General features: G+C 32.1%; 1 protein-coding gene across 1 annotated transcript; it reads left to right on the forward strand.

Annotated features, from left to right (window-relative positions):
• Positions 1-6,440: 6,440 nt before the first annotated feature.
• Positions 6,441-7,914, forward strand: LOC120089402 (uncharacterized protein At4g22758). The gene is made up of 2 exons (XM_039046854.1): positions 6,441-7,031; positions 7,142-7,914. Exons 1-2 carry the CDS (start codon positions 6,662-6,664, stop codon positions 7,324-7,326), a joined length of 555 nt encoding a protein of 184 aa, XP_038902782.1. The 5' UTR covers positions 6,441-6,661; the 3' UTR covers positions 7,327-7,914.
• Positions 7,915-13,228: the final 5,314 nt, after the last annotated feature.

Consider the following 13,228-nt stretch of genomic DNA (forward strand, 5'->3'; position numbering starts at 1 on the left):
CCTAATTAAAATAATCAAACCAGAATTGATTTTTTTTTCCTTCTATACAAAAAATGTACTTTATATTTCTAAAACTGTTTACAAACTACAATAAATATAAAGGGTGTGAATAGTAAACTAATTTATTTTTAAATTATATTTGTAGGAATTACAAAAAAAATCATTATCAAATAAAGTAGAAGATTTGGAAATCTTTCAATGTCCTCTAATTATATTTGTAATTTCTCATATATTTGGCCCTCTTTGCTTTTTTGCTCTCCACATCAGCCACATTTTCCTAAAAATAGTTTGTTCTGGAAAGAACAAAAAACAATAATAATGGGGGCACAAATGTAATTTTGCACATCATTATTGTTTTTCTTAAAATTATTTTTCGGGTTGTGTACGTTTGGATCACCTAATTCAGTTATGAAGTATGAAGTTAATATATTAGAATTAGAAAATTTGTGTTTGAGATGTAGTATTGTAAGATGGAGTTTCTCTATAAATATGTAAAATAAGAAAAATATAAAGTTACTCAATAAATATGCAAACTTTAATAATGTTGTTTAATACCAACTTATAAAATTAGTAGACCAAATACTCCCATAATTCGAGACTCATTCAATTATAATTTTTTTATATTTAACTATTCAATTTTAGTATTTATATTTTTAATAAATCTTAAATATAATTTGATAAATACTAAAATTTAATAATTAATGTTATATGATTGTTGATTTTTAAACCAAAGAAAAAAAAATAATAGTAATACTAATAAAACCATTGACCATTAACTTTTTTTAGTATAAATTTTGGAAGCATTTTCATACAAATGGTAATTTTTTGCTGATATAGAAGTTATTATTAATTATTTAATCAATCTTAATTTTAACAAAACTTTGTACGACTAAATTTAAAATTTATGTGATAAAAATTGCGATGTTCTTTGATTTTTTCAATGTATTTAAATTTTAAAGGTTCAAATACTATAGATATAGAGCTTCATCTCAAAACTAATTAGTTACTAATTAGTTATAAGAAGAGTAGTGCATTTATTTTATATAAAATGTGAGGTTTTAATTTATTTAATGTGGATCTAAATAACGATGATTGAAATAAATCAAAACTAAAAATAGACCGATCAAATTAAAGCCCTTTTCATAAGTAGTCAAATATTTTGAATAGAACATCAATAATTCAAAATAGTGATATAATAAACAGTTGAAGATTTTTTTCAGGAAACAAAAAAGCATTAAATAAAATTTATATGTAAATAATATGTAAATATTGCGTATTGAAATTCAATCTAAAAAATGATTGGTTAAAAATCTCATTGTTGACATCCAAAATCCGATAGGGGAGAAACTGGTAAGCAATTATTTGCACGCTCTTCAACTAGAAGGGAATGGCTATGCACGTGACCAACTGTCCACACACCCCAATTATTTTATAATATCATTTTGTTGTGTTTATTAATATTAATTTCCTTCTTACGAAATTAACAAAATAATAATTCTCTAATAAAAATATCTTTAGTTTCTCTGTGGTCCTATAATTAATTTTCATTTGATCCATAGGTTTTAAAACATTATACTTTTGGTTTTAGTATTAAAAATTTGAGTTTGATTTCTATATGTTTTTAAATGGTACTGTTTGAAGTTTGAAGTTTGAGTTTTGTTTTAATTTGATCTCTAAGCTTCAACTTTGTTTTTGTTTTTTTTTTTTTCCGTTAAATACTCAATATTAATCTTTGATATTAGTTTAAAACAACCAAAAACATATAATTGATTAAGCTATTTTATCGTTACTATTAAATTTAATTTTGAAATTTCACTTCATGATTATTTTAAAAATAATAGGTGATAGATTTGAACATCTTTCCTATAGATACGCTGATTGAATTTTATTCACAATGACACTAAATTCAGACATGTATTTCATTATTGTCAACTATATAAGGTCCCAACTCGCAATTTGTGACCAATCCACTTTATCAATCTATTTATTGTTGTTTTTTTCTCAACCATTCATTTCTTTTATTATCTATATTCATAATATCGTTTTTTGTACCTTTAAAATATGAATGGCCATATATACCCATGGTTTCTTTTTGGTATGTCTATTAAATATCGTGGTGAATGTAGAACTTCATTTCAAAAAGTTTTGATATGGAAAACTATTTTTTTAGTCATTGAATTTTTTGAAATAGGTTTAATTGGTCCCTAAGATTTCAAATTTGACAATTTTAATCCTCTCATTTTAGAAAATAGGTTTAAGAGATCCCTACTATATTAATTAGAGTATTTTTACATTATTTAAAAATATTTTAAAATTATTAAATACTATTCAACTCTCGTCTCCTCCCATTCACTCTCTTCTCTCTTCCTCCTCTGTCCATAATAGGGTTGGCAACGGGGGCGAGAACTCCCCATCCCCATGCCCGTAGAGGTATTTCCCCCCATCCTCGCCAATTGAAGGGAAGTACGGGATGGGAATTCCCCGCCAGGGAAACGAGACCCGCGGGGACTCATCCCCGTTTATATATATATATATATATATATAATATATATATATAATATATATATATATATATATATATTATATAATAAATAAAAAACATAATAGAGGACGGGGACGGGGACCTGGTTAGGATCCCCAGTTTGACCTCATTCGTGGTCAATCGAGGATTCCCTGCCCCGATCAGGGTGGGGACCCGCGAGGATTTTTGCCAACCCTGGTTTATAATCATTTCTTCTCGATCTAAAAAATAGAGTATACATATTGTTTCTTTGGGACCCTTCTCTCTAATAAAAAATCTAGAAGTGAGACACTGTGTATTGAGGAGATTTCGATGGGATTTCCCTCATTCCATCATCATCATTTCTTCTCAATCTAAATTACACGTTGTTTACTGTTTAATGGGTATTCAACATTTATAGCTTTAAATATATCCACAAACGAGTTGTTAATCCACGATTTTTTGTTGCCATTATGAATTGCAATGATGGTTGATGCTAAAAAATGGATCTACTGTAAATTTGTATTACGGAAAAAAATAGTCCTAGTGCTTTCAAGATGAAAGAAATTGAGCATTGAAGTGTTATCAAGCCACAAACAATCTAACGTTCAAATTAGTTCTGAGTTTGTAAGTAACTTGACAGTGGAAAATAGTAGAGGATTAAGCATACCTTCGATCAATGACTTTAGTCGTTATATATGATAGTAATATGTAACTATCGCTTGCGCTCATACTTGTCTGTCTTTAATTTTCAAAACTATTGTGTTAATACTTGTTGAGTAGTTACACTAATACCAGGTTGTAAATGACGCTCAATAGCACCACCTACTCAATTCTTTGACAATTCCTTGATGTTGAGAATCTGGACGATCTCAAACCCAATCACTCTAGGTCTTCTATGGGTCTTATAATGTCATCTACAGGTCTTGCATATGTCTTCAATGGGTTATCCAAGATTGTTTATATGACTCCTAAGTCCTTCAAAATCCTCATGTGACTCATAGATCATTCACATGGGTACTACTTATCCCCCTCACAAGTCTCCTCACAAGTCTTATGAGTCATATTTCTAAATTCTCTCATGGATTCTCTAAGCTACCACTAGGTTCCCATGAGTCATCCGAGCTACCCCTAAGACTCCTCACAAGTCATCTAAGCTACTTCTAGACTCCACCATGGGTTATTTGAACTACCACTAGCTAGGCTCCCTTGTGGGTCCTCCGAGCTCTCTCTAGCTTCTTCGTGGGTCCTAAGAGCTCCCTCTAGATTATCCTATAAGTTTTATATATTTATTTTAGGCTCTCTCATAGGTCATCTGAGCTACTAACAGGATCCCTTATAGGTTCTCTAAGCTCACTCTAGGTTCCCTTACATTCCTTGGGTCTTCAGAGCTCCCTCTAGGCTCCGACTCCCTTATGGGTCCTCACAGTTCCTTTTAGGCTCCCCATGGATCATCTGAACTCACTCCAGGCTTCCCCACAGTTTTTTTAAGCTACCTTTAGGCTCCCCTATGAGTCCTATGAGCTACTACTAAGCTTCTTCATAGGTCGTCATTTGAGCTCACTCTACACTCTTAGGGGCCATTTGGATTGAGGTTTTCTCAATGTCCAGGAATTAAGGATGCCCGAAAATTATATGTTTGGGAATAAAATTACTGGGAATAAAGGATGACTATGTTTGGTTGTGCATAGGAAAACAATGTATGAGAATAGTATGTGTGAGAATTAAAGATAACTATGTTTGGTTGTGTAGGAAATGTGTTTAGTGTTGCATGGGAATTAGGGGTGTTCAAAAAAACCAAATACCCGAAAAAATCGAGCAACCCAACCCAACCCAGCTGGTTTGGGTTGGTTAAAAAAATGAGATTGTAAAAATAAGTCCAAACGACCGTTTACAAAATACTATACGATCGCTTAAATTATCTACACGATCGCTGAGTAAAAAAATGCTATATGATTGCCTACCCAATGCTAGATGATCGCCTACGAAATGCTACACGATTGCTGAGCTCGGCTAAACGATCGCTTAGCTCTGCTACATGAATGCTGAGTAACAAAATGCTATACAATCGCCTACCCAATGCTATATGATCGCCTACCAAATGCTACACGATCGCTGAGTAACAAAATGCTATACGATCGCATATTCAATGTTATATGGTCGCCTACCAAATGCTATATGATCGCTTACCAAACGCTACACGATCGCTTAGCTCTACTACACGATCGCTGAGTAATAAAATGTTATACGATCACCTGCCCAATACTATACGATTGCCTACCAAATGCTATACGATCGCTTACCAAATGTTACATGATCGCTGAGTAACAAAATACTATACGATTTCACAACTGGAAGGAAGGAAAATCGTGGTAGGAAGCGGAAGAAGAAATGAAAACCCACACTTCTCAATGGGTATGCAATTCATTTATTTGTGTGAGTAAAAGATACCTAGGAATTGCCTTTTCCAAGATAAATAAACAAAGCCTACCAATCAAATATGGCTTTGTAAACCCATTCCCATTTTCACTCTCTTTTTCCTCCAACCGAACGACCCCTTAGTGAGTTATTTGAGCTCACTCTAGGCTCCTATATCCATAGGCTTCCAATTGATGTGGACTCTGACCTACTTCGATAAATCTACCCCATAACCAATGATATTTAGACCGGATAATACTAATTTTATATGGACCAATCTTTTTTCTAGACATTATATAGGTGGACCAATTTAAAATAATGGTTTTAGCATGTGAAATAAGAACGTGCAATGTAACCTACTTTTTCTAATTTTATTTTATTTTATTTATTATTATTATTATTGTAATTATAAGAAATACAAACATAAACCGAAAAGGTTAATATTAATAAATCCGCTGTTTATTTTTTTTTATTTTTCAATTTTATTCCGAGGAGATAAATCCCATCTGATATTATTGAGTTTTATTTTTATTTCGAGAAGATAAATCCACCCGTTGTTGTTATTATTATTATTATTATTATTTTGAGAAGATAAATCCACTTATTATTATCTCAAAAACAAACATATTAGGTTAAAATACATTGAGTCTCATCTCTCTCTCTTGTTTTTTTTCCAATTAGTCTCAACTTATTTATACTTCCTCTCTATAATTTTAATAAAGGGATTTTTTTAAATATAAAAAATATTTAAAAATATGTATACTTTATAATAAAAAATTCTAAAAATAAAAAATATTTTTGAAACTTTTTACTATAAATATTTATGAAGAATTTTTCAAATGTATGATAATAGAGATTAATTTTTTTAAAAAAAAATTATAATAAATATTCAAAAAAATTATTTTAAATGATAAAATTGGTGAAAATATTTATGAATAGTAGCAAATATCACCGTGATAGACTACTATCTATCATGACGGAGATAGGTACATATACTAATTTTATATATTTTAATAATATTTTGATTTGATTTTTTATATTAAAAATATTCTTAAATTTAATTTTTAATTATATAGATTAAATTAAAATTTTATTAAAATATACGAACTAAAACAATTAGTTGATATTTTAAGCCAACGTATGATCATTAAAAACGGAGAAATCCGTGTGACACCGATTACCAAATAATTCACTCGCCAGTCGTTAGTGAAGTGTGTGCGTAAACGAAACCAAAAGGAAAAGAACTTATAAAAATAAAAAATAATAATAATAAAGAAAGTAAAAGGAAGCGGGGAGAGTGGGCAATCAAGCAAATAGTCTACGGGCAATAGCCGGTTGTCCATATCCGGTTACTAATTACACAAGCCAAGCCGCCCAACTTTGAATTCCAAAACCCAGTCCAACCTTCCCGAGCAACCGGCTATAGCCCGTCCTCTTCACGAGAATATTCTCATCAGTTTCCTGTTTTTTTTGTCCACGTCATCTCGTTTTCGCTCACTATAAATTCCCAATTTTCTTCCCTTCACCATTCATCACACGGCAGAACGGTTCTGCTTCTTATCGTCTCTCTGGTAGACTATTTGCCGCCGTTAAACTGGGTTCCGAACGCCGTCCGTCCGGCGACGGAAAATCTGAGAGTCCTGACGACTTCGAAGCTCTCGATCTCCTCTTCCGGTGACTGAGGTATAACAAGAGGAGTACCATAGAGTACCATATTTACTCTTTGATTCATATTTAGGAACGATGCCGAACCCTAGGTCTCACCGGAAGGGGAAACTTGCGGAGAAGTCGTCGTCATTCCATGGAGAGAGTCCGACGAAGACGACGATGACGCTCCGGAGGCCGAAGACGGATCCGGAGTTGTTGTCCTACAAGAATCTAGGTTTATCGGCGCCGTCGCTTGATGGACGGCCGAAGATGACAAGATTGCTTCTTAACGTGACGATTCAAGGCAGTCTAGGACCAGTACATGTGTTGATATCGCCGGAGATGACCGTCGCTGATCTTGTGTCGGCGACCGTCCGCCAATACTTGAAAGAAGGCCGCCGGCCGATTTTGCCTACTGCAGATCCTTCCGCCTTCGATCTTCATTATTCGCAATTCAGCTTAGAAAGTAAGCAATCGATAACAAATCTCTCGTAACTGCCTTGGATTTTGAATGAATATTCAATCCGTTCTGAATTTCGCGAGCGATTTCTAACGAGATAATGATTTGAATCTCAGGTTTAGACAAGGAAGAGAAGCTCATCGCCTTAGGATCTAGAAACTTCTTTCTGTGCCCTAGAAAATCAGAGGATAATAACGATTTAATAGCTTCTTCATCGTCTTCCTGCTCAAAAGAAGCCAAAGAAAGCGCGAAGAGCTCCGGCAGTTTCAGTTGGTTCAAATTCATCGATTTCCGGATTTAGAAATCGCCATAAATCGAATCGATTCATTATATTCAATCCACTACTGTGAAAATTCGTCTTCAAATTCTCTAAGCCATATAAGTTTTCGAATTATCTTCAAATTTGCAATATCAGAACTCGATCGAGCAAAGAAAAGAGAAGGTTTCTGCTACTCTGTTCTTCGTTTGCTTGCTCTGGATCGATACAGGGGAAGATTTCAATATGTACATATTATAGTTTTGGAAGATCCGCTTGGTTGAATACAAATTACGTGAAATTTTTTGTTGAATTCACAAATCATTTTCTCATATTCTGAAAGTTTCAGATTCAATGAACAAAGCCGTGGCAGGGAAAATCCTGAGATTCCGTGATGAGTTTGGAAACTTCGTGAAATAAAGAGTGATGAAAAGAGAAAGACGGTTTACTTCATATGGGAAGAGCGACGTTTGTGAAGAACTGTATTGTAAAGTTCAATGTTTCCACCAACTTTCGGATATTATTTTTTCAATATTTAAATTTTGAATCGCACGTATTATTATTATTATATTGTGGCTTGTGATCAAATCTGAACTAATCTATTTAAATCATGAAGTTGGGTAATTGTATCAATTCAAATCTTCAACTATATTCGATTTAAAAAATTCATTGTATTAAATTTATAATTATATTAATTAGGTTTTTTGGTAACGTTTTCTGTTTTTGTCTTAAAAATTAAGTTTATAGACATTACTTTCACTTTTAAATTTATTTCTTAGTTATCTACATAGTTTAAAAGACAAGTTAAAATTTGAAATGTATTTTTGTTTTTGAAATTTACATAATGATTCAACCCTTATAGATACAAATCATTATAAAAAATTGAAAGAAAATAGGTTTGATTTTTTTTAAAAAAATTGAATGGTTATCCAATGAGAATATTGTGAAATAAGACTAAATACTCATAGCTCAATCAAACATGTAATTTGAATTTCTTCCAAATCTATTTGCATTAAAATTGAACTTCCGATTTTTACTTTTTAAAAATATAATTTCATGTGCGTGAATTTGATTATAATTGGTTAATCCATGGATGTTCATTGTTTTTCCTTTTAAAAAAATGTACGTTATTAATTTTGCAAAAGAAAATAAACGTATTTTTTAGTATGAGGTGAAAAAAAAAATCAGATAGAAACATGAGGAAAAGAAAAAAGAATCTAATGGTCAAATATTAAATGGGTGGGCATAGCCAGTGTTCTCTCTGTCACGTGATGACATATTGATAACCCGACGGCGGACAACGTGGGACCCATCTTTAGCTGAAATTAATTTGGATTTTCAAACCAACCAAACCATTACAAATAAGTAAATACTTGACGCAGACTTCATAATTTTCATTCATCTTTTCAACCACAATGTGAAATATATATATATATAAAGAATATTTTATATAAAATAAAATATTTGTTGCATGACAATTTGTAATTAAACATTTGAGTGGAGGACATAAAAATTGATATAATACAAGTATTCAATTAGAATTTTGGAGAAATTTAATTTGTAGAATTTGAACTTTGTATTTGTATTAGTTTCAATATAATAACTACAATCTCTAATATTTGATCTTTTGATGATTTCTCTTGAAAAGTAAATTTTAATTCTTAAGCTTATCTATCCCTTTGAACTTGATGATCTTCTTGGAAGATCGACATTTGAATTTGTTGATTGGATTGGATCAACTTTTGACTTGTCGATCGGCTTGGACCCACCTTTAGCTTGTTGATCGACTTGGGTCGGCCTTCAACTTGTTGATTGACTTTGATCGACTCTGGCTTGTTTATCGACTTGGATTGACCTTTGGAGCTTTTGACTTCGAGAACTTTATACTATCTTTTGATCTTCTGGAAGTCTTCTGGGTTTTAGTCTTTAAATTTTTAGGAAAGTAAAAGTTGATCTTTGGAGCTTTAGTCCGTCCTCTGATTTTCAATACTTCGAGGGAGTTTTGTTCTTCAGATTTTTAGAGCTTCAACCTTTGGATCCTCAAAGCTTTGGAGCCTGAGTCTCTAGAGCTTCAGAGTTTGTAGTCTTTAGTTATTTCAATATTCAAGAAGTTGTAAAATTGAGGTTATTAGAGCTCCAGGCTTCTGGAACCTAGGGAAGTTTTAGTCTTCCAAGTCTTCAACCTTCAGAAAGTTATAATCTTGAGATCGATCAGAACTTCAGACTCTTGAAATCTTTAGAACTTCAATTTTCAAATCTTCAGAGTTTAAGCACTTTGTTGTCAATACTTCCAACTCCCTTCAAAATGAAGGGAGAAGCCCTCTATTTATAGAGACTTCCCACGAGCCTTATATGAGCTTGTGCTAAAGTGGGGCATGGGTCCAATCTTTTAGTTGCCTCAAATATTTACAATGGGTTTGAATTGAATTCAACCTTGGACCCAAGCGACTTTAGCTACTTGGTCCGATCCAATTTATAAATTTCCACAAAGGACTTGGACTTTCGTTGCGGTGACATGGCAAAATTTGATTAACCAAATTTCTCATTCAACAACGAGATGCACCTATATATATATATATTAACAAATTTGATAAATTTCATTTGACATAATATGCACGTATGCACTTCTTTACGTTGAATTGATGATCATGAACTAAAATTTATCAAATGAAATAATGGACTTATCCTAATTTAATTAGAGAATATGTACATTAGATTTATTTCATCCTTTGTCGCATCTTTATTTTATAAATGAAGAAAAGTGACCTCATTTGTTTAGGGTTTTTTTTAAATTATATAATAATAATAATAATAATAATAATAATAATAATAATAATAATAATAATAATAATAATAATAATAATATGCCAGTCCAACAACCAACCCATTATTGTATGTTTACCAACTTTTATGTGTGATATTATACTGAAACAAATATAATCTTATTTGTTATGGCATTCATCAAAGTTGATAATAATTTATGTATGTGCAGATTATGTCATTTCCAAAGTGATAGTATAAATTATAATTTGACAGCCATAATTTATTTGTAAATGTCGATTTTTATTTGAATCTACAATGTTTATTTTGATGTAAAAGGAATAAAATATATTATTTATATTTAAACCATTCAAGTTTGGATGGGAGGCATCATTGTTGTTATGGGTGATTTTGGACCAAAGATTGTAGTTGGTTTTTAGGAACAACAAAGATCTCAAGAAGAAGCATGATACGAGCCAGAGCCAAAAGTTGAAACTGAGGTCCAAGATGGGCTGAGGAAAATAGGGTTGACTTGGGCCTAGCCCAAACCAGCATGCTCGATCTCGGCCAAGGACGAGGCTGAGTCTTGCCAAATGCCTAAATGGGGCATGCATCACACATGCTCCAGCTCCAGAGAACACTTTGGGCTAGAGATATGGCCCAAACAAGATGCCTCAGTCGGGGTCGACCCGAGCCGGACATGAAATCGGGCCTGCCTCTTAGCTTGGTAGGTCATCAAATTATCCTAAGGCGATTATGAAACCTTGAGAACAACCTAGGTCAACTTTCCCTATAAATATACCTCTTATGTCTTTATATGAGGTATCTGAAACTTTTGACTTTTTCTCCATTCTATAATTATCTTATTGACTTAGGCATCTGAGCCATTTTTCTTTGTTTTGCAGATTCTCTCTTCCTGAATTACGAATTTACCATTCTTGCTATTTGAAGGTCAGATATGCTTTCTTTTGACTAAAATTTGACATCAATAGTTGTCAGCACTATTCTAAAGGAACTTCCATGTGCATATTTATTTGCAAGCTACTAGTTTGTTTTACTACATAAATTATTCGTTGTTCCATTTTAATTTCAACCAATTTTTTTTTTTCAATATGTGGGTGGGGACAGAATCTAAACCTTGAGATCGATGATATAATTTTCATGTCGATTGAACTACGCTTATGTTAGCATAAAGGAATAATTTGAGTAAACACATTTTCCTCCAAAATATACCACTTTTTTTAGGTAAGTCTCTTACCATGCTTGTTGTACTTATTGAAAAAAGTGTTATTGATACATGTAATATTTGGTGATATGAAAACTCTGTTGATTTTGAATTAAAAATCTTTTGGATATGTGAATCCTAAATTCTCAAACACTAAAACTCCAAAATCAACTTGATTTCAATCTTAAAGATTGGATCCAAGACGAATGGTCTTAGATAAATTTTTTTTTATCAGAAGTGTGTTTATAAAGGAACATGCTTTGTGTAAATCATTTTAATTATTAAAAAAAACCAAAAAAAAAAGACAATTTAATTTGATTAGACTTTAAATGAAATAAGATATTTCCATACAAATAATATTTAAAAATGATTTAGATCGCATCTAATAGTAAGATTAGATATTTGAAAAAAAGGTTAGATATTTAAAATTTCTTAGTTTTTAATTTGAACATTGTGACAGTTAAAATATCTTGGTTACCTCTTGAATGGTGGAATGTGAATAAAAAATCTGAGTGTCATTTTCAAACCTTTTTTTTAATGATATTTCCAACCTACTATTTTATTATCTTTTATTATCTTATTATTAATTATTGTAACAATTAGTTATATTACTTTTTCGTTTATCCCCCACTAGGATAACCTTAACAAAGAAAATTGTACCGAGTAGCAAAATTTAGGTTCCGTTTTGAAAAATAGCCAAATTTATAAAACTTAGTAATCATGGAAAATTGAAAAATACCCTACAAACAATTGAATTAACTTAATCTTAACTTTTTTTCAAATTTAAATCTTTAGATATCTGTTCTTCCAATTTTTTAAAAAATTATCTTTCATTTAGATTTACAAATAGAATTTAAAGATTTAAAACTCTCAAAAGAGGCAAGGCAAGGCGACCATGACCATCCAATGGTCGAAGTGAAACGATGATCTCAAACTAAGACCCATTTGAATTGACAAGAGAAAAAAATATTTTTCAAAAAAATCATTATTATTTATACTCATTCGGTAAATATTGTTTAAAATACACTTTGAAAATATTTTAACTTATTTTGAGTGATCGTCAAACACTTCAATTTTTTCTAAAATGACTTATTTCAAAATAAAAAATTGAAAAGTTAAATCAAACACACTCGTAATCTTAAAGGCAAAGACTCTTTTCAAAATTGAACTTATTTTTAGTGTTTATAGCCATTCTTCATCAACCCCAGCTTTCAATATATATTGTTGTGGGTGGATTTTAGAATAAGGATAAAATGGTGAATGAACAACAAAGGAAGAAGATAAGAGCAAGCCCAAAAGAAAGATAGGCCTGACTGAGGCCGAGCTCATCAATAAGGGCCCGGGGTTGATGAGCCCAACATAAGCTTAGTAAAGAAGGGATAAAACCCTAAAAGCACTAGGTAAGAATGTTGGAATTGTCGACCTTGGCCTGAGGAGAATCCACGAACAATAGGCCCATAAACCCGAATCATATAAGGAAAATGAGAAGGATGGAAGTCTATGAATACATCTTTATAACTCAATACGAGGTAACTTAAACTTCCAAGTTCGTATTTCATAATTATGTTACTGACCCAAGCATCGGAGCCCTTTTCCTTTGTTTTGCAGGTCCTCTCTCCCCTAAATCACAAATTTACCATTGATGTTGTGTGAAAGTCATGTGCGCTTTCCCTTGGTCAAAATTTGGCATCAACATTTGGTACCATTTGTAGGGACGAGAGTGATCTACCGATGCAAAATTAAGAATTTTTGCAAAATTGAAGAAATAAAGGCTACCACGACTTAGTTCCCATAAATTATGATAAAGAAGAAAATTTTAAGACAAAAGCCATGGGTGAATCAGATCCCGATGACCAAAATCAAAGGAAGCCAACGTGTTGAAGAGTCGAAGTCGAGTTCAAGACGACTTAGGCCGAGGCAAAAAATGCCGAGGATGAGGCCGAGGCTGGGACTACCAAGGCA

This window comes from Benincasa hispida, chromosome 10 (genome assembly GCF_009727055.1).
Source record: "Benincasa hispida cultivar B227 chromosome 10, ASM972705v1, whole genome shotgun sequence".
Lineage (NCBI taxonomy): Eukaryota > Viridiplantae > Streptophyta > Magnoliopsida > Cucurbitales > Cucurbitaceae > Benincasa > Benincasa hispida.

Bases quoted from the DNA above. Each gene is read 5' to 3' on its own strand.
- LOC120089402 (XM_039046854.1), top strand. From the start codon at position 6,662: ATGCCGAACCCTAGGTCTCACCGGAAGGGGAAACTTGCGGAGAAGTCG. The intron at 7,032-7,141 runs GTAAGCAATCGA...TTTGAATCTCAG, and splicing joins TTCGCAATTCAGCTTAGAAA to GTTTAGACAAGGAAGAGAAG.